The sequence below is a fragment of the Caretta caretta genome, chromosome 28 (assembly GCF_965140235.1).
Source record: "Caretta caretta isolate rCarCar2 chromosome 28, rCarCar1.hap1, whole genome shotgun sequence".
Classification (NCBI taxonomy): domain Eukaryota; kingdom Metazoa; phylum Chordata; order Testudines; family Cheloniidae; genus Caretta; species Caretta caretta.
The window spans coordinates 3,470,900-3,493,277 of record NC_134233.1 but is presented as its reverse complement, the minus strand read 5'-3'; the positions used below and the strand labels follow the sequence as shown (position 1 = coordinate 3,493,277).

General features: G+C 46.9%; 1 protein-coding gene across 1 annotated transcript; it reads left to right on the top strand.

Moving 5' to 3' along the window:
- The first annotated feature begins 438 nt into the window (after nt 1-438).
- NUBP1 (NUBP iron-sulfur cluster assembly factor 1, cytosolic) lies at nt 439-21,691 on the top strand. The gene is made up of 11 exons (XM_048833909.2): nt 439-549; nt 653-757; nt 7,076-7,209; nt 10,477-10,545; nt 11,648-11,680; nt 12,484-12,574; nt 14,549-14,703; nt 17,408-17,518; nt 19,665-19,767; nt 20,822-20,905; nt 21,520-21,691. Exons 1-11 carry the CDS (start codon nt 510-512, stop codon nt 21,582-21,584), a joined length of 990 nt encoding a protein of 329 aa, XP_048689866.1. The 5' UTR covers nt 439-509; the 3' UTR covers nt 21,585-21,691.
- The last annotated feature ends 687 nt before the right edge of the window (nt 21,692-22,378 follow it).

Genomic DNA, 22,378 nt, shown 5'->3' with positions numbered 1-22,378 from the left:
AGAGTGACAAAGACACACTCTGTGTGTGCATGAGTGACACCCACTGTGAGAGTGACAAAGACACACTCTGTGTGTACATGAGTGACACCCACTGTGAGAGTGACAAAGACACACTGTGTGTGCATGAGAGAGACACACAACCCCCCCCCCCCCCCGTGGGTGTCAGAGAGAGAGACGAGCATTGCCTCTTTAAGGACGAGGGCCCCACACTCAGGACTTGCCCTTTTCAGTAGGTCAGCCAGTTGAGACAGCAGTCGCTCCCCGGTACGGGAGTGGGGGAGGGGGACACGCTGACGTCAGCCCCCCCGACAGCGAGCAGGAGGCCCCGGGGAGCAGCACAGGCCAGCAGGGGGCGGCTCCCCGGCCAGCAGCGGCCCAACCACGTGACACGGGAACGTCGCGCGACCTTCCAGCCGCACGTTCTCTGGCGGATCGGCGACGTCACAACGGTCCCCGCGAGGCGCCCCCGCCCCCACCCCGGAAGCGGCGGCGGCGGCGGCGGCTGCGCGATGGCGGAGGCCGAGCCCGGGGCCGCGCCGCTGCCGCACGGTGAGGGGAGCTGGGCGCGCCGGCCGGCGGGGGGGTGTCTCGGCGGCGGCGTCTCGGCTCCCCTGACCCGGGCCCCCGCCCGCTCTCTCGCCTTCCCTTGCAGGCTGCCCCGGCACCAGCAGCGTCCAAGCCGGCAAAGCCGCCGCCTGCCAGGGCTGCCCCAACCAGCGGCTGTGCGCCGCCGCCGGCCCCGCCGCCTCGGACCCCGGTGAGCCGCGCGGGGGTCCGGGGAGCGCGTGGAGCGTGTCTCTGGGGGGGGAGGGGGTGGGGTGAATGGGGGGAGGAGGGGAGGGGTAGCTATTGGGGGTGTCTGGGGAGCGCGTGGAGCGTGTCTCTTGGGGGGGAGGAGGGGGTGGGGTGAATGGGGGGAGGAGGGGAGGGGTAGCTATTGGGGGTCTCCGGGGAGCGCATTGAGCGTGTCTCTTGGGGGAGGAGGGGGTGGGGTGAATGGGGGGAGGAGGGGAGGGGTAGCTATTGGGGGTGTCTGGGGAGCGCGTGGAGCGTGTCTCTTGGGGGGGAGGAGGGGGTGGGGTGAATGGGGGGAGGAGGGGAGGGGTAGCTATTGGGGGTCTCCGGGGAGCGCATTGAGCGTGTCTCTTGGGGAGGAGGGGGGTGGGTGCATGGGGAGAGGAGGGGAGGGGTAGCTATTGGGGGTCTCTGGGGAGTGCATTGAGCGTGTCTCTTGGGGAGGAGGGGGTGGGGTCAATGGGGGAGGGGTAGCTATTGGGGGTGTCTGGGGAGCGCATTGAGCGTGTCTCTTGGGGGAGGAGGGGGGTGGGGTGCATGGGGGAGGGGAGGGGTAGCTATTGGGGGTGTCTGGGGAGCGCATTGAGCGTGTCTCTTGGGGGAGGAGGGGGGTGGGGTGAATGGGGGGAGGAGGGGAGGGGTAGCTATTGGGGGTGTCTGGGGAGCGCATTGAGCGTGTCTCTTGGGGAGGAGGGGGGTGGGGTGAATGGGGGGAGGAGGGGAGGGGTAGCTATTGGGGGTGTCTGGGGAGCGCATTGAGCGTGTCTCTTGGGGGAGGAGGGGGGTGGGGTGAATGGGGGGAGGAGGGGAGGGGTAGCTATTGGGGGTGTCTGGGGAGCGCATTGAGCGTGTCTCTGGGGGAGGAGGGGGGTGGGGTCAATGGGGGAGGGGTAGCTATTGGGGGTGTCTGGGGAGCGCATTGAGCGTGTCTCTTGGGGGAGGAGGGGGGTGGGGTGAATGGGAAGAGGAGAGGAGGGGTAGCTATTGGGGGTCTCTGGGGAGCGCATTGAGCGTGTCTCTGGGGGAGGAGGGGGTGGGGTGCATGGGGGAGGGGAGGGGTAGCTATTGGGGGTGTCTGGGGAGCGCATTGAGCATGTCTCTTGGGGGAGGAGGGGGGTGGGGTGAATGGGGGGAGGAGGGGAGGGGTAGCTATTGGGGGGGTCTGGGGAGCGCATTGAGCGTGTCTCTTGCGGGAGGAGGGGGTGGGGTGAATGGGGAGAGGAGGGGAGGGGTAGCTATCGGGGGGGTCTGGGGAGTGCATTGAGCGTGTCTCTTGGGGGAGGAGGGGGTGGGGTCAATGGGGGAGGGGTAGCTATTGGGTGGTTCTGGGGAGCGCATTGAGCGTGTCTCTTGGGGGAGGAGGGGGGTGGGGTGAATGGGGAGAGGAGGGGAGGGGTTACTATGGGGGGTGTCTGGGGAGCGCATTGAGCGTGTCTCTTGGGGGGGAGGGGGGTGGGGTGAATGGGGGGAGGAGGGGAGGGGTAGCTATTGGGGGTGTTGGGGAGCGCGTGGAGCGTGTCTCTTGGGGGAGGAGGGGGTGGGGTGAATGGGGAGAGGAGGGGAGGGGTAGCTATTGGGGGTCTCCGGGGAGCGCGTGGAGCGTGTCTCTTGGGGGAGGAGGGGGGTGGGGTGAATGGGGAGAGGAGGGGACGGGTAGCTATTGGGGGTGTCTGGGGAGCACATTGAGCATGTCTCTTGGGGAGGAGGGGGGTGGGGTGAATGGGGGGAGGAGGGGAGGGGTAGCTATTGGGGGTGTCTGGGGAGCGCATTGAGCGTGTCTCTTGGGGGAGGAGGGGGGTGGGGTGCATGGGGAGAGGAGGGGAGGGGTAACTATTGGGGGTGTCCGGGGAGCGCGTGGAGCGTGTCTCTGGGGGAGGAGGGGGGTGGGGTGCATGGGGAGAGGAGGGGAGGGGTAGCTATTGGGGGTGTCTGGGGAGCGCATTGAGCGTGTCTCTTGGGGAGGAGGGGGGTGGGGTGAATGGGGGGAGGAGGGGAGGGGTAGCTATTGGGGGTGTCTGGGGAGCGCATTGAGCGTGTCTCTTGGGGGAGGAGGGGGGTGGGGTGAATGGGAAGAGGAGAGGAGGGGTAGCTATTGGGGGTCTCTGGGGAGCGCATTGAGCGTGTCTCTGGGGGAGGAGGGGGTGGGGTGCATGGGGGAGGGGAGGGGTAGCTATTGGGGGTGTCTGGGGAGCGCATTGAGCATGTCTCTTGGGGGAGGAGGGGGGTGGGGTGAATGGGGGGAGGAGGGGAGGGGTAGCTATTGGGGGGGTCTGGGGAGCGCATTGATCGTGTCTCTTGCGGGAGGAGGGGGTGGGGTGAATGGGGAGAGGAGGGGAGGGGTAGCTATCGGGGGGGTCTGGGGAGTGCATTGAGCGTGTCTCTTGGGGGAGGAGGGGGTGGGGTCAATGGGGGAGGGGTAGCTATTGGGGGTGTCTGGGGAGCGCATTGAGCGTGTCTCTTGGGGGAGGAGGGGGGTGGGGTGAATGGGGAGAGGAGGGGAGGGGTTACTATGGGGGGTGTCTGGGGAGCGCATTGAGCGTGTCTCTTGGGGGGGAGGGGGTGGGGTGAATGGGGGGAGGAGGGGAGGGGTAGCTATTGGGGGTGTTGGGGAGCGCGTGGAGCGTGTCTCTTGGGGGAGGAGGGGGTGGGGTGAATGGGGAGAGGAGGGGAGGGGTAGCTATTGGGGGTCTCCGGGGAGCGCATTGAGCGTGTCTCTTGGGGAGGAGGGGGGTGGGTGCATGGGGAGAGGAGGGGAGGGGTAGCTATTGGGGGTCTCTGGGGAGTGCATTGAGCGTGTCTCTTGGGGAGGAGGGGGTGGGGTGAATGGGGGAGGGGTAGCTATTGGGGGGGTCTGGGGAGCACATTGAGCGTGTCTGTTGGGGGAGGAGGGGGGTGGGGTGCATGGGGAGCGCATTGAGCGTGTCTCTTGGGGGAGGAGGGGGGTGGGGTGAATGGGGGGAGGAGGGGAGGGGTAGCTATTGGGGGTGTCTGGGGAGCGCATTGAGCGTGTCTCTTGGGGAGGAGGGGGGTGGGGTGAATGGGGGGAGGAGGGGAGGGGTAGCTATTGGGGGTGTCTGGGGAGCGCATTGAGCGTGTCTCTTGGGGGAGGAGGGGGGTGGGGTGAATGGGGGGAGGAGGGGAGGGGTAGCTATTGCGGGTGTCTGGGGAGCGCATTGAGCGTGTCTCTTGGGGAGGAGGGGGGTGGGGTGAATGGGGGGAGGAGGGGAGGGGTAGCTATTGGGGGTGTCTGGGGAGCGCATTGAGCGTGTCTCTTGGGGGGGAGGGGGGTGGGGTGAATGGGGGGAGGAGGGGAGGGGTAGCTATTGGGGGTGTTGGGGAGCGCGTGGAGCGTGTCTCTTGGGGGAGGAGGGGGTGGGGTGAATGGGGAGAGGAGGGGAGGGGTAGCTATTGGGGGTCTCCGGGGAGCGCATTGAGCGTGTCTCTTGGGGAGGAGGGGGTGGGGTGCATGGGGAGAGGAGGGGAGGGGTAGCTATTGGGGGTCTCTGGGGAGTGCATTGAGCGTGTCTCTTGGGGAGGAGGGGGTGGGGTGAATGGGGGAGGGGTAGCTATCGGGGGGGTCTGGGGAGTGCATTGAGCGTGTCTCTTGGGGGAGGAGGGGGTGGGGTCAATGGGGGAGGGGTAGCTATTGGGTGGTTCTGGGGAGCGCATTGAGCGTGTCTCTTGGGGGAGGAGGGGGGTGGGGTGAATGGGGAGAGGAGGGGAGGGGTTACTATGGGGGGTGTCTGGGGAGCGCATTGAGCGTGTCTCTTGGGGGAGGAGGGGGGTGGGGTGCATGGGGAGAGGAGGGGAGGGGTAGGTACTGGGGGTGTCCGGGGAGCGCATTGAGCGTGTCTCTTGGGGGAGGAGGGGGGTGGGGTGAATGGGGGGAGGAGGGGAGGGGTAGCTATTGGGGGTGTCTGGGGAGCGCATTGAGCGTGTCTCTTGGGGGAGGAGGGGGGTGGGGTGAATGGGGGGAGGAGGGGAGGGGTAGCTATTGGGGGTGTCTGGGGAGCGCATTGAGCGTGTCTCTTGGGGAGGAGGGGGGTGGGGTGAATGGGGGGAGGAGGGGAGGGGTAGCTATTGGGGGTGTCTGGGGAGCGCATTGAGCGTGTCTCTTGGGGGAGGAGGGGGGTGGGGTGCATGGGGGAGGGGAGGGGTAGCTATTGGGGGTGTCCGGGGAGCGCATTGAGCGTGTCTCTTGGGGGAGGAGGGGGGTGGGGTGAATGGGGGGAGGAGGGGAGGGGTAGCTATTGCGGGTGTCTGGGGAGCGCATTGAGCGTGTCTCTTGGGGAGGAGGGGGGTGGGGTGAATGGGGGGAGGAGGGGAGGGGTAGCTATTGGGGGTGTCTGGGGAGCGCATTGAGCGTGTCTCTTGGGGGAGGAGGGGGGTGGGGTGCATGGGGAGAGGAGGGGAGGGGTAACTATTGGGGGTGTCCGGGGAGCGCGTGGAGCGTGTCTCTGGGGGAGGAGGGGGGTGGGGTGCATGGGGAGAGGAGGGGAGGGGTAGCTATTGGGGGTGTCTGGGGAGCGCATTGAGCGTGTCTCTTGGGGGAGGAGGGGGGTGGGGTGAATGGGGGGAGGAGGGGAGGGGTAGCTATTGGGGGTGTCTGGGGAGCGCATTGAGCGTGTCTCTTGGGGGAGGAGGGGGGTGGGGTGAATGGGGGGAGGAGGGGAGGGGTAGCTATTGGGGGTGTCTGGGGAGCGCATTGAGCGTGTCTCTTGGGGAGGAGGGGGGTGGGGTGAATGGGGGGAGGAGGGGAGGGGTAGCTATTGGGGGTGTCTGGGGAGCGCATTGAGCGTGTCTCTTGGGGGAGGAGGGGGGTGGGGTGAATGGGAAGAGGAGAGGAGGGGTAGCTATTGGGGGTCTCTGGGGAGCGCATTGAGCGTGTCTCTGGGGGAGGAGGGGGTGGGGTGCATGGGGGAGGGGAGGGGTAGCTATTGGGGGTGTCTGGGGAGCGCATTGAGCATGTCTCTTGGGGGAGGAGGGGGGTGGGGTGAATGGGGGGAGGAGGGGAGGGGTAGCTATTGGGGGGGTCTGGGGAGCGCATTGATCGTGTCTCTTGCGGGAGGAGGGGGTGGGGTGAATGGGGAGAGGAGGGGAGGGGTAGCTATCGGGGGGGTCTGGGGAGTGCATTGAGCGTGTCTCTTGGGGGAGGGGTAGCTATTGGGTGGTTCTGGGGAGCGCATTGAGCGTGTCTCTTGGGGGAGGAGGGGGGTGGGGTGAATGGGGAGAGGAGGGGAGGGGTTACTATGGGGGGTGTCTGGGGAGCGCATTGAGCGTGTCTCTTGGGGGGGAGGGGGGTGGGGTGAATGGGGGGAGGAGGGGAGGGGTAGCTATTGGGGGTGTTGGGGAGCGCGTGGAGCGTGTCTCTTGGGGGAGGAGGGGGTGGGGTGAATGGGGAGAGGAGGGGAGGGGTAGCTATTGGGGGTCTCCGGGGAGCGCATTGAGCGTGTCTCTTGGGGAGGAGGGGGTGGGGTGCATGGGGAGAGGAGGGGAGGGGTAGCTATTGGGGGTCTCTGGGGAGTGCATTGAGCGTGTTTCTTGGGGAGGAGGGGGTGGGGTGAATGGGGGAGGGGTAGCTATTGGGGGGGTCTGGGGAGCACATTGAGCGTGTCTGTTGGGGGAGGAGGGGGGTGGGGTGCATGGGGAGAGGAGGGGAGGGGTAGCTATTGGGGGTGTCCGGGGAGCGCGTGGAGCGTGTCTCTTGAGGGAGGAGGGGGGTGGGGTGCATGGGGAGAGGAGGGGAGGCGTAGCTATTGGGGGTGTCTGGGGAGCGCATTGAGCATATCCCTTGGGGAGGAGGGGTGTGGGGTGCATGGGGAGAGGAGGGGAGGGGTAGCTATTGGGATGTCTGGGGAGCGAGTTGAGCGTGTCTCTTGGGGGAGGGGTAGCTATTGGGGGGGGGTCTGGGGAGCGCATTGAGCGTGTCTCTTGGGGGAAGAGGGGGGTGGGGTCAATGGGGGAGGGGTAGCTATTGGGTGGTTCTGGGGAGCGCATGGAGCGTGTCTCTTGGGGGAGGAGGGGGGTGGGGTGCATGGGGAGTGGAGGGGAGGGGTAGCTATTGGTGGTGTCTGGGGAGCGCATTGAGCATGTCTCTCAGGGGAGGGGGAAGGGGTGGGGTGCATGGGGAGGCAACAGCGGGTGGTGAATGGGGAGAAGAATCGAAACTGGCCCGCAGCCCTTTCAGGTGGCGGGGGGCCTAGGCTGAGTCTGAGGGTTCCTGGTGTGCTGTCCCTTATGCTCGTGGCGCAAACTCTTGGGAACGCCTTTGACTTTGCAGCTATAGAAGAAATAAAGGAGAAAATGAAAATTGTGAAGCACAAAATCCTAGTTTTGTCTGGGAAAGGAGGAGTCGGCAAGAGCACTTTCAGCGCCCACTTGGCTCATGGCTTAGCTGAGGACGAGACTAAACAGGTGAGAAACCCCTCACCTGTAGGTCTTTGTATGGCTGTACAGAGACTACAGCTTGGGGTAAAAATATAGACAGGAATATCTGATTGAAACTTCATTTTAACACGTCGAAGGTGGTAGGGGAAGAGACTACATCACTTTTTTTTAGAATAATGCTAAAAATTATATACCAGATTTTTGTTACTTATCAGACAACCTAAAACTAGAGTTACAGATGGTTCTTATGGTATTGTACTTGATTTTCATTACTGTTGTCAAAGTCCAGTAGGTTGGTGGTTAGTACATGAATAAAAGAAATGTTCTAGATTTATCTTGCACATACCTGGGCACTGTGGGGAGAAGGTAAACGTAGCTCAGGCATGTGGTTGTCTTTCCATGTGCCTGTTAGTTGTTCTCAGGGGTTCTGTGAGTAAGAAGGAGGCTTTATTTTGCTGCTATACCTTCCTTCCCACCCCAGAAAAGTGAAAAGTATTAACATGCATCTTTAAAAAAACAAACAAACAAAAACAACCTGACATACACAGGAAAAAACCTTAAAATTTCATTGGTTGTTTCAAGTGCAGTTAAGATCACAGAAATAACTATAAAAATGGCGTGTGCCATTCTTCCCCAGTAGCTTCCATTATCAAATCTGTTAAGAGTCTTGTGCTGACTTGTAAGCTTGACTGCCAACAGACTCAATGTCAAGTTATTGTGGTGTGCAGCTCTTCTTGGCTTCCTACTTCCTCAGTTACCATAAACAATATTTTCTTAAATATGAGCTTACACATTTGTATTGTTCATACATGAGGTAGTCTAGAATGTAGCTAACTCTTCTAATGCTGTCTGGATTCTCCAATACTGATAACAGTAAAAAGTTGTCTTTGTCAGTATGCACAAAGAGAGATTTTCTGCAACACATAGAGCAAATAGATTCAGTAACAACATCTTGAACATGTGTGCTATGTGCTTAGTACTGATAGAATTTTATTTTTATGAACTTTTTTTTCTAAAATCTCTCTCAATAGGCTTGCAGTTAATGCTATGAAATCCGCTTCTGTTTTTCAGGAAAGAACTTTCCTTTAATTAATAGCTTTTAAATCGTTTTCCATGCTTGTAAGTTTCCACATGCAGTATTACTTCATTCAGAAAGACAAATCTTTCACAAACACTTCATATTGTAATCAACTCTCATTTTCCTTTCCCTTGATGTGGCACAACTGATATCAATATGGAACAGGTTTCTACAGAATATTGTTTGACATATACAATCAGTGTTTCAGGCATGTTAAAGAAATAAAAAAAACTAGAAATAAGTTACTTTATTTTCTGACACGTTATACATTAGACAAATCACAATGTGTAATAACTAAGTGAAATATTTTCGTATGCTGCTTGCCTGTTGGCAAGTGAAATCTGTGACTGTGGACAGTTTGGCCTTCGTGCTACTAAATAAGTTAGTTCAGTCTGCACTTTCCCAATGTAAATTAAATTACTTGTCTCTGACGTTGCCTCCGTGCAAGTAAAACTAGGTTTGCTGAGGCCTGACAAGGTGAATCTTCATAAGCAACAGTATAAATTCGGAACATTGGTAATTTTCCCCCTAAGAAAATGCACTAAAAGTTATTAGATCTTCTTTTCAACCATACAATGCAGTTGCTTAAAATTTTATTTGGTTCATATGCTTTCACTATCAGCCATTGATGGTTGCATTCTAATTACATCTGATAGCTGCTTTCAACTACCTAAAAGGGGGTTCCAAAGAGGATGGATCTAGACTGTTCTCAGTAGTAGCAGATGACAGAATGAGGAGTAACGGTCTCAAGTTGCAGTGGGGGAGGTTTAGGTTGGATATTAGGAAAAACTTTTTCACTAGGAGGGTGGTGAAACACTGGAATGCGTTACCTAGGGAGGTGGTGGAATCTCCTTCGTTAGAAGTTTTTAAGGTCAGGCTCGACAAAGCCCTGGCTGGGATGATTTAGTTGGGGATTGGTCCTGCTTTGAGCAGAGGGTTGGACTAGATGACCTCCTGAGGTCCCTTCCAACCCTGATATTCTGTGATTCTATGATTGTCAGTTTGAAGGTAGTCTGTGCAGTTTGTAGTATTATCCAATAATTTCTGATACTCAAGATTACATGCGTGGGCAGTGCCATCTAGGTTCTAAATCTTTTTATAAATCCACCGCTCTGTTACTGAGACATTAAATACATACACAAATACAGAAACTCTTTCTGTATAAAGAAAAGGAGTACTTGTGGCACCTTAGAGACTAACCAATTTATTTGAGCATGAGCTTTCGTGAGCTTTCACGAAAGCTCATGCTCAAATAAATTGGTTAGTCTCTAAGGTGCCACAAGTACTCCTTTTCTTTTTGCGAATACAGACTAACACGGCTGTTACTCTGAAAACCTGTTTCTGTATAATTTATATACCAGTCACTAGAGGGAGCGTGAGTTACGCCCAGGTCCCAGAGCTATGTTACCATACATAAAGATCAACAGGAATTGTGTGAAGATCATGTTACATTTGTGCCTCTTAAGCGAGAGGGGTTGAGGGTGGGGAGGAGCTGGGGTGGAATTTGTTAGATGTAAATTATTAAAACAGACAAAGACAGGATTTCAAACTTCTGGGAGGATACTACCAATCATTTTGTTATTCAGTACCTCTTTTAAGGTGGCTATATAGCCCTTTTGATTAAGCAATATAGTCTTTGTAGGCAAACTAAGAATAAAATTGAAGGATTAATGCTCAGTCTAGAGAGGGGCTCTTAGTGAAATTCTTGGATGGTGAAAGTTAGATGTAATTGCATATGCAACCTGTTTTGGCTCACTAGCTGGCCAACCTGTTATAGAACATTTGTTCTCAGCTATTCTACAGCTCTACATTCATGTGGGCTATGGAGTTTGTAACTTCCATCACTTGCTTAGAAGGCAGGTGGCATTTGGTGCAAGAACTGACTGTGCTCAGCAGCTATAAAGCTCTGAGAGCTGGTGGGTACTAGCTCGGTGCCCAAATGCAACTTAGTGTCCCTTTAAAGAATCAAAATACATGTGCTTAGAAGTCTTTCTGGTTGGTTTGTGAGGTTTGTAACTGGATTGCAGGGGGCATGTCTTTTTTGGAGGGAATATTGCAATAGACTAAACGTGAGAATGGCTAGTGTCAGAATGCTTCATTTCCCATTACTAATCTAAGCTAAACACTCTCCAAATTTCAATTCATTTTAGTGTTTGCTTCTAATTTATATCATGTAAACAACTGTGTGCACTTATTTCCAACTTTTTTTTTCTTAGGTTGCTCTGCTGGACATAGATATTTGTGGACCATCAATCCCTAAAATAATGGGTATAGAGGGAGAACAGGTATGATTGTTTTTGTTTTAAAAACAGTAAGAGCAACTTGTCTCAAGTGGCCTAATAGGTTATTTATTGGGCGCTCTGCTTGACTTAATTTGCTTTTTTGTATATTTAGGGCTTGTTTAAGAATAACTTCTTGGGGAATATGTGTGGAAGTGCTTACATAATAAAAAGCAAGCTGAGCCCCTTCAAATTCAGTACAGTTTGGCTAGCTTGTACAAGTGAGTTGCACGTTTCAAGTAAACAGTTAATGCCAGGATAACACAACATAAAATAAACTTTATTGCTTTTGAAGACTATAATACTGCAGAATCATCACTTTGTACAAAATTCTGAACTTTTAGTGATCTGCAGCCTTATTATAGCTCTGCTTTTCAATTTGAGATGTAGAGGCACACACCGTGTGTTGGTACTAATCATGTACACCATTGGTGTTAGCAAGGTTCACCTTTGTTAAAGACTAGCTAACTGGCATAGGAGAAAGATACTTAACATTCTGAACAGGGAATGTACTTTTAAACATTGCTTATAGGTTATGGTAGGTACTGTTTGTATTAGAAGGATATTTGAACCGCCTTTGCCATGTGATTAGCAGCCTCTAAGACATTTATATATGATCAGGCTGACACATTAATAGGAAAGTAATGCCATTGACATAAGGAAGTATTCTCTTGTGTTTCTCTGGAGTTGGTTGCCAGTCCCCGTTCTGGTTTTGTACTACATAGCAAACTTTTAGCAGGTATCCCCGTACTTACAGGCAGTGGCTAGCAGCATCTGACTCTTTCTTTCCTTCAAATATTTCTCAGAGTGGTGTCCTTCAGGGTTAACTTTTCTGCAGCAAGGGAATGAGGGCTATATTGCAAATTGTTAGGCAGCATGTTTGCTACAACAGCCATTTGATCAACATCAACAGAATTCGTTGTTTGCTGCCTAATTCAGTGACTCTGCCTTTTTGCAGTTTCTTATATGGCCATTTGACTCTTTCAATACAGTTAGCATATTTCTTGGCATCTGGTTTGAAATGTATCATTACAGTGTAGCTTATATTTTACATACATTGTGTATATACTGCATATATGGGTTTTTAAAACATTGCTTTTATCCTCAGGTTCACCAGAGTGGTTCTGGATGGTCTCCAGTGGTAAGTTAGTGAGGTTTTTTTCTTTTCTGTTTTAAAAAAGAAAACAGTTTAGGGGGGCCTATTCCAGAGAGAAACTAGAACTATTTTCTCCCTCCTACCCACTCTTTTTTTTTCCATATACAGAAGTCCTGCTTCTTAAAGATGCACTACAGGTTAAACAGCATAGCTTTAAAAAAAATTCCTTCTGTTACTAACATCACAGTGGGTTATTATAATTGAACATTTTAAAACAAAGTAAAGTTTCGCCTTTTCAGCTGTTTCCCTTTGCACTTATTTTGGTTTGGACAATGAAAATAGACTAGTCAGTTTCAATTATTTTTGGTTCTCCTGCACTTGCACAATACTTCACTTCCAGTTATAACAACACTGCAGATAATTAAATCCCAAGGAATAACAGAGGTGATGTTCTTAACAAAATGCATGGAAATATTTCAGATTTTGTTCAAATTTTTGTACATGCCACCACACAAATATTTTTCTGATGCTGAGAGAGAAAGGGAAGTCATTTTCGCCACATGCCTTCTCAGTAGTGATTCTGTGAAGAGTTATTGCAGTAATTGGCATTATCAGTTTGTAAAAGGCTCTTTAAAATGTGACTATAGTCAGATTACTGACTGTTGTACAGAAATCATGCAGCCTTTGACTGATGGAAGAAAAGTAAGGACACTTCATTTTTTCAAACATCCATTTTCTTTAAACTATGTTTTGATCCATTAAAATCTTTTTAAGAACTGGTAAGGATATTATTTTGTTAAGTAAATTTCTTTCTGGGCTTTTTTAATAGTATGCTTCCTCTTTTCTAGTATGTTGAAGAAAACTTGTGTGTCATGTCTGTGGGGTTCTTGCTCAGTGGTCCTGATGATGCTGTTATCTGGAGAGGACCCAAAAAAAATGGTCTGTATCTCAAGTATTTTCACTGTTGTTGATTATTGCAATTTAGACAGTGCTTCCTTTTTCCATATAAAACTTTGTTTGTTGGCAAAGCCGTTATTCTTAACCATCCTAGAGTGAAAGGAAATGCTATCGTATATTGAACTGAGCTCTGTAACATAATCAGAACAACTTAGTTTAGACTGGCTAGATGGAAACTAAGGAGTCTATATTTGATATATTGCATGCATACTACTGATTAACATGTACATTTGATACTTTTTCACACTTGGGCAGAATTTATATCTATAGTTTATTGCCCTGTGTTAACACGGGTCTGTTGAACTTTCTAAATAGGCATGAATATTGTTCATGTTTTAAAAAAGATTCTTAAATTGATTGCATATCTGAAAGAAATCTCAATATTCAACATCATAATTTCCCAGTTACCTGATGTTCAGGGGGGTTTTTTTTGTAAATGAATGTAGGTAGCAAAACTGTCTTATCTGGTTGTTAATTCAACCTTTTAAATGTATACTGTTTGTTTTACTATCCTTTTGTGCATAAAAGAAGACTGGAAGTAGACTATTTGGTTATGGAAATAGACAATAATATTCTTTTGAGCCAGTTTTGCTGATGAATTTATGTAATAAAACGGCTTATTCTTTTTTCAGACCTTAACGTGTGATTTCCATGTTACTGTAGATTTTAAATTACTTAGTTTTAGCCCTTTCGGTCCCTCATCCCATTGCTTTCTGCTTAAATTTCCTGAAATAGAATGTACCTAACTTTTTATTGATAACACTCAATTCTAGTTTGACAGTGCATATGTTAAAATATAGAGAAATTTGAGTAGAATGCTCTGGAAGTAGAAATTAAGGTGCAGATCTTTCTGAAACAGTGATTCTGTACTGATATTGTAAGGATCCAGGATTGTTTATCCAAAACCTTCTATATTTAAAATGATCAGCTGAAAAGACGGGATCTGAGAGTAAAACTGAATTCTTTACTTTATAGCGACAGGTTTCAGAGTAGCAGCCGTGTTAGTCTGTATTCGCAAAAAGAAAAGGAGGACTTGTGGCACCTTAGACTCACAAATTTATTTGAGCATAAGCTTTCGTGAGCTGCAGCTCATGTCATCGGATGCATTCAGTGGAAAATACAGTGGGGAGATTTATATACACAGAGAACATGAAACAATGGGTGTTACCATACACACTGTAATGAGAGTGATCAGGTAAGGTGAGCTATTACCATCAGGAGAGCGGGGGGGAAAAGCTCTCATCACTTTCGTTACACTCTGATCACTCTGGTTACAGTGTGTACGGTAACACCCATTGTTTCATGTTCTCTGTGTATATAAATCTACCCACTGTATTTTCCACTGAATGCATCCGATGAAGTGAGCTGCAGCTCACAAAAGCTTATGCTCCAAATAAATTTGTTAGTCTCTAAGGTGCCACAAGTCCTCCTGTTCTTTTTACTTTATAGCATCGCTATCAGTAATGAAACTTCTGACAGCAAAAATTATGGCTTCAATGACCTCTTTTATTGCTTGCCATAGATGGAGTTTTACAGATGTAACTGATTGGAACTTGTTAAATAATTCTGATACATGTGAAGTAATAGAATCCATCTCACTCATCTGTGTTGGCTTTGCACTGTTCTGTTAACAGGAGTAAAAATATACATTTGCTGAAGTCAGACAGAGAGCAGATATTTTGAGTGAGAAGGTGCCATTTTACATACTCTCCTTGCAAAATAGACCCATGCTTTGAGTGTGGCTGCAGTCATATTTTGGGTAATCTTTTAGCACAGAATAGATTCTCGAAGTGCCTTTCAGACTTTTTGAACAACAGACCAAATTCTGACTCTCTCACTCAAGCTTTTGGCCCCTTTAAGTTTATGCTGGAGATTGAGGAAACTGCACACTTGCTATTTTCTAGCTTGTATGTTTCTAAATTTCAAATTTGTTGTTCATCTTGCATCTGTTTTTAGGAATGATCAAACAATTTCTTCGTGATGTGGATTGGGGTGAAATTGACTACCTTATTGTGGATACACCTCCAGGTACTTCAGATGAACATTTATCTATTGTGCAGTATCTAAGTTCCTCACACATAGATGGAGCAGTTATAATCACTACTCCTCAGGTAAGAGAAGTTCTGCTACAAATGTTAAATCAAATCTTTGCTTTGGAACACTTATTAACTTTACAGAAATGACCTCGTCAATCAACTATAGCATGTAGGCACAAGGGAATGTCTCTCCATGGAAGGAGATGATTTAAGTCTGCCAATTGGCTTCAGAATCTTCTTCCTGCCATTTGTGACCCATGCCCAGCATGATCCATTCATCACAACCAAATTATTGGATGCTGATCCGTAGAGATCAGATAATTTTCTCATTCAAATGACACTATGTGGAACTTGTTTACAGCTCTATGGCATGTTGGAGACTTCCTGAAGGCAAAGGACTGTGAACTTGCAATACTGTTGACTTACAGATGGTGCTAGGAGGGAAGTAAGGAATGATGATAATAGACAGCAAGAAGATACTAGTGATGTTGGGGTGGGGGGAATCATGGTGAGCTTTTATTTATTGATTGATTGATTTATGGACAGTAGAACCTCTGGGTTAGTATACTTTTCCTTCTTAGGATGTGTATAGTGGGAGGGGGGTTTGGGGCAGGAGAGGGCTTTTTGTTTCAAGTCAGGTACCAGTGTTGAGATTAGTGGCAGAAGTCTAGCTAAATCAGAGGTACGTTCTCAGTGGGCAATTTGAAGGAGGGGGAGAAGAGGCCAATTATGCAGGAAGAGGCACAGTTTTCCAGGAGTAGGATCAACAAGAAAATGTCCAAAGGCACAAGTGGCAGGAAACAAGTGGAACATTAAGTAGGGAGTAGTGAGCAGAATGCAAGGGACGTGTAGGAGGAAGTGGAAGGAAATGAGGTCAAACATGGTTTTAGTAAAGGGAAATCATGCCTCACCAATCTACTATAATTCTTTGAGGGGGTTAACAAGCATGTGGACCAAGGGGATCCAGTGGATATAGTGTTCTTAGATTTTCAGAAAACCCTTGACAGGTCCCTCACCAAAGGCTCTTATGCAAAGTAAGCAGCACGGGATAAGAGAGAAGGTGCTTTCATGGATTGGTAACTGGTTAAAAGGTAGGAAACAAAGGGTAGTATAAATGGTCAATTTTCAGAATGGAGAGAGGTGAATAATGGTGTCCCCCAGGGGTCTGTACTGGGACCAGTCCTATTCAACATGTTCATAAATGATCTGGAAAAAGGGGTAAACAGTGAGGTGGCAAAATTTGCAGATGATACAACATTACTCAAGATAGTTAAGACCCAGGCAGACTGTGAAGAGCTATAAAGGGATCTCTCAAAACTGGGTGACTGGGCAGCAAAATGGCAGATGAAATTGAATGTTGATAAATGCAAAGTAATGCACATAGGGAAGCATAATCTCAACTATACATCAAAAATGATGAGATCTGAATGAGCTGTTACCACTCAAGAAAGAGATCTTGGAGTCATTGTGGATCGTTCTCTGAAAACATCCACTCAATGTGCAACAGCTGTCAAAAAGGCAAACTGAATGCTGGGAATAATTAAGAAGGGGATAGAAAATAGGACAGAAAATATCATGTTGCCTCTATATAAATCCATGGGACGCCCACATCTTGAATACTGTGTGCAGATGTGGTCGCCCCATCTCAAAAACAATATATGGGAATTGGAAAAGGTTCAGAAAAGGGCATCAAAAATGATTAGGGGAATGGAACAGCTTCCGTATGAGGAGATATTAATAAGACTAGGACTTTTCAGCTTGGAAAAGAGATGGCTAAGGGGAGATGATAGAGCTCTGTAAAATCATGACTGGTGTGGAGAAAGTAGATAAGGAAGTGTTGTTTACTACTACTCATAACACAAGAACTAGGGGTCACCAAATGAAATTAATAGGCAGCAGGTTTAAAACAAATAAAAGGAAGTATTCTTTCACACAACACACAGTCAACCTGTGGAACTCCTTGCCAGAGGATGTTAAGGTGAAGACCATAACAGGGTTCAAAAAAGAACTAGATAAATTCATGGAGGATAAGTCTATCAATGGATATTAGCCAGGATGGGCAGGGATGGTGTCCCTAGCCTGTTTGCCAGAAGCTGGGAATGAGTGACAGGGGATGGATCTCTGTTCTGTTGATACCCTCTGGGGCACCTGGCACTGGCCACTGTTGGAAGACAGGATACTGGACTAGATGGACCTTTGGTCTGATCCAGTAGGGCCATTCCTATGTTATGTAGGCATGTTTATGAGAAGGGTGAGGGTTAGGGAGTGGTGTTAGAATTGATTTTGGAAAGAGTGAGTAAACCTGTTCCTGCACATCTTCCTCAACACCTTCACCAGATTAGTTTTTTGGTGTCTTTCTGTAAACTAACAGTAGATGCAAAAGTAATATTCGCATAATCCGTTCTATTTAAAGAATACTTTTCACTGAAGATATGACATTAATGCAGGCGATATGCATAAAGATGGTTGAACCCATGCCAGAATTGTTGGACAGATTTAAAGGTGTTGGAAGCTAAATTGGTTGAATAAAGATCTAAATAGCTTGATCATCTTTGGTCAGTCTCAAGACAGAAGATACTTTAATTGAGTAAACCAGATAATAGGTTATTTGTTTAATCTGCTGGTGGAAAACATGCTCAGAATGTGAAGAGAAGTCAGCAAGATTGTAACAGTTGCTTGAAAGATTTCTGTGCTAGGTAAGTTTGCTTTGTAGGAAAAACCCATAGATCGAAAAAGTCCAGTGTATGTGGACTGACAAAATAACACTTGCTTTTGATAGGAAATATCACTTCAGGATGTTCGAAAGGAGATCAACTTTTGTCATAAGGTGAAACTGCCAATCATAGGTGTTGTTGAAAATATGAGTGGCTTTGTATGCCCAAAATGTAAGGTAAGACTATCTAAAACTTATTGCTAATATTTTCACTCGTCTTAATATACGCAGTCCAAATGTATGTATGTTTTGTGGTGACCATGAGAGAAGGGAAAGGATTTACTTATCATGGCACAAACTTGCTTGATCTCCTGAATAAAAAAAAAATCCTGTTTCTGTTGGTGGAAACAGTATCAAGCTCTTTTATACAGGAACTGTCGTCCTTAGATAGTTACGAAAGGTGCATTCCTGAGGCCAAGGATTAGTTTTGTAGGTTCTTTTAGGAGCCAGAACATTGGATAACAATGGAGGCTTCAGCTACACAGCAGGATGCTACGTTGTTAGACCTCTATATTTGAATAATAGACCTACTTTAAGACCTGTAAAAAGAGAAGGAGTACTTGTGGCAGTGTTTAACAACTCTGTCTTAAATGCTCCTATTAAGAGGAGCCACTGGCTGGCATCGCTGAATCGCTGATGTGGGATGTTGCAGCTCCTGTGAGGTAGGAAACTTCTGAAGTGCCATGTGTTCAAGCACTACGGCAGCCTGCCTTCTTGTTTAGTTTGTATGCAAACATTGAGGTGTTTCTAACAGGTTTCAGATTTGCAAATTGGATACTATTAATTTAGGCTTAAATAGAGACTGGGAGTGGCTAAGTCATTATGCAAGGTAGCCTATTTCCTTGTTTTTCCTACCCCCCCCCCCCCCAGATGTTCTGGTTTAACTTGGATTTAAACTTGGAGAGTGGTCAGTTTAGATGAGCTATTACCAGCAGGAGAGTGAGTTTGTGTGTGTATGGGGGTGGGGGGGATGTGAGAACCTGGATTTGTGCAGGAAATAGCCCAACTTGATTATCATGCACATTGTGTAAAGAGTTGTCACTTTGGATGGGCTATCACCAGCAGGAGAGTGAATTTGTGTGGGGGGGTGGAGGGTGAGAAAACCTGGATTTGTGCTGGAAATGGCCTAACCTGATGATCACTTTAGATAAGCTATTACCAGCAGGACAGTGGGGTGGGAGGAGGTATTGTTTCATATTCTCTGTGTGTATATAAAGTCTGCTGCAGTTTCCACGGTATGCATCCCATGAAGTGAGCTGTAGCTCACGAAAGCTCATGCTCAAATAAATTGGTTAGTCTCTAAGGTGCCACAAGTCCTCCTGTTCTTTTTGTGTTTCTAACAGTTTACTAACAGTTTCCTTTAGATGCTGAACTCCTGGCCCCCCTGTTACATAAGTGAGCTACACATGTTGCTTTTGCTTCAGAACTTTCCTGGCATTTTCAACACGTGAAAGTACAAACTGGGAGCATTATGGAATGGGGGGTTGCTACACTGTGTACCGTAATCATTTTCTAGAAACAGTCCCATGCTGGATTGTATGTGCCAGTCATGATAAACGTGGAGTCTGAGGATTGGGCTAGGACGGGAACAAGATGACAAATTACATGTTACTAACTCAGTTAGAGAGAGAACTAAAGGATGGTAACGACCATCCAAACATGCAGACTAATGCATGATCAGCTTGTCTTAGGAATGTGGGTCCATGGGTTTCAGGTGAGTTCCTTGGCATCAACCTGTTACCCATTTGAACACATCCTCAAAGTAATATGAGTTCTTGGAAAAGTCAGACATAATTGTCAGTCTCTGCTTACGAGTCCGAGGTCTTGGAAAGAATTAGGTTTCTGCAGGTCAGCATTAAAGAATATTGACAGCTTTTGTCTGGCCACACTGTCTGCTTTCAAATTCCTCGCTCTTGTAAATTTAAATTCTAACCCACAGTTTTAAAATTAGGATTGTGTATATACCACAATAAATGTCTTGGAGGAATAGTAACGTACACTAGAAGAATAGAGGACAAATGTATTAGAAATGGTACTTGTGATTTATATTTGCCCCTACAATGCTCTTAATGGGCAGAAATGGTTTGTGTGAAAGCTTAGGTCAAATGTTTTAATGGTGTAGAACTCCAACGTGCAGCGATAGTATGCCAGGAAACTACCATACATAGCCATCAGAAGCCCACAATGTGGGGCTGTTTTAACTGGGATTTCAGTTAGTGATGTTTTGAAAATACCGCTAAAAAAAACTGAAGAACTGTAGTTCTCAAAATGATCTTTTGTGGAGATGTCTTGTAATACTAGTTCTTTTTTTTTAACATTACAGATTGAATCTCAAATCTTTCCTCCAACAACTGGAGGAGCAGAGAAGATGTGCCAAAATTTAAATATTTCTCTCCTGGGGAAAGTGCCTCTAGAGCCTCAAATAGGTAAGCTTGGCAAATTATATAATAATAAACAGCAACACTGTGCTTGCCATTACTTCAGGGTCATTTTTGGCGTATCAACTAAGGTTTAGATTTATTCACTGCGATAAACAGGTTTCAGAGGAACAGCCGTGTTAGTCTGTATTCACAAAAAGAAAAGGAGTACTTGTGGCACCTTAGAGACTAACCAATTTATTTGAGCATGAGCTTGTAGCTCACGAAAGCTCATGCTCAAATAAATTGGTTAGTCTCTAAGGTGCCACAAGTACTCCTTTTTCTTTTTGCGATAAACAGTGTCCAATAGTTGACTTTTTTAGAATGAAAATTCCTGTAAATACAGTTTGTGGAACGGTGATAATATGGTTTGGTCTGAAATGAGTAAAATGATGAGAGAACTTCCTGCTTAGGTTTAAATAGTAATCATGTCAGCTGTTCACCTTTAGTAACATGATTCATCTTGTGTGTGCCATTTTTTTGAAAAACTGCTCACTTACAGTTGCATACTGGATGTAACCATACCACAAGGAAGAATAAAATCTTGTAAGTTTTGATACAGTTAGAGCTTCTATAACAACTGAAAAAATGCTAGTTGTATGAATTTAGTTAGGTTTTTTCCAGTGGATAATTACATATACTAAAAGAAAAGAGCTAGTATGTAAAATACCATGTTACGAGTAGATCATGTACACCAATCTACACAGTATTGGGTGTAAAGCAAGGCCATCTTGGTGCTAGTTTTCCATGGAATTAAGGAATAGCATCCCGTGTAGATGGAAGGATGGTATAGACAGGACGTGTACAGAGACGTCTAAATCTAGGAAAGCAGAGGACCTCAGTCTGAAAAACGACATTGTTCTGCTACTTAGTTCTAATAGCTGTCTATAAGACAATAGCTACCATGCTTCATTCATGTGTTACCAACACAGGAAGAACATAAGCCCTTGCTTGGTTCACTGGACTGGTACAGCAATTTTGGGGAGGTAATTTTCAGGCAGGTTTTTTTTGTTTTGTTTTTCTGCATCACAAGGTTTTTAGCTTATTTTTTTTCTTTTTTTAGGGAAAAGTTGTGATGAAGGCCAATCTTTTTTCTCTGAAATACCTGAGTCCCCAGCTACTTCATCTTACAGGAATATCATCCAAAGTAAGTATGTCATGTTAAAAGGCTGATATGTGAATTACTTGTCTGAGCAATTAGTTTCTTAAACATGTTATGAAGGTGTAATTTTGGCAGAATGTACAGTATAAGAATCATGAAATCGCACCATTTGTTATCTCTTTACTTGTCTCAAGAATGACTTCATTTTATATATATATTATATTTTAAACAATTAAACTCTGTTAAAAGGATAGCTATTTAACTCCAGGTAACTAAAATAAGTGTGTCTTCTATGGCTTATTTTGACCTTCATTGAGTTCCAGCAAATACATCATGTACTCTTACTAAGAAAATAAAAGTTTTGCTAATTTTCTACAAGCAGGCATTTCTTAAATGGAATTTGGCAGCTTACCAGTGAGTGAAGTTTTGAATATGTCACTCTTGACACTTCTGGAAGAGCAAATGTACAAAATGCAGAAAGTATTCAAATAGCAGAAGAAAAATGGGTCTAAAATTCTTTAAACCATTTCAAATATAAGTGAGGGTAATATGATAGACAAAATTTTGTGACTTATGCCCACAGCAGGCAATAGATCCATGCAGTGATTGACCATACATAAAATAAATTCACTACTACCTTGTTTTTTGCCTCTTTGCAGGGATTCAAGAATATTGTGGCCTACAACACTCACAAGAAAAATTATCTAACCAAGGAATGGAATAAATGTGCAGTTAACTATAGGAAAGCAACAATTGTGTCATGAATTGATAGGCAGAATGTAAAGACTTGTACTCCTTTTCTGTATTGCAAATAAATAATTTTTAAGTTAATGTCCTTGCTTTAATTTCCCGTTCTTGTTGTGTGCGATCACCATAATATTTGAACACCAGCTAGTCCACCTGATGTCTCAAAGCTTTATTATAAGTTTATAGAAATAAGTCACTTAGTGCCTCGCAGGTGAAATCTAAATGCAGTATTTTGTGATACCTGAAATCTTGTATTTGTCGTTAGTGAAATTAATCTCCAAAGATGGTCACATAGACTTTATTCAGAAACTCTTGTACATTAAATACATATTTTCACTGGAACATTTACCTGAGTCTCATTTTAAAATATTAGTACTTTCAAGCCTCCTTCATTTGGGGATTAATTGTAGTGTGCATTTCCATGCTGTGTTTCATTGGATAAAATCACCTGGGCATCTTTTTCTTTGATTAGTAGAGTTCCATATTTAGAGTACACTCAAATTTAGGATTGTCTCTTATTTTTCTTTTCCCAGACACTGATCACAAAAGAAGTGTCAGCTTAGTGGGAACAAATTACTAACCAATTTTTTTACTTAGACAAGTTAACGTTAATTTCCTTGTTTGTAATACAAGAAATTAGAGGGCAAGTGTCAAGAGAAAATTAACCGCATTTGCTTTCAAATTAAAATCAATATAAACTTGACTGTGTGGCTGCAGAACAGAATGAGTTGACTTGAGGGAGCTTGCTGCCTACTTGATTTATAGCAAGGA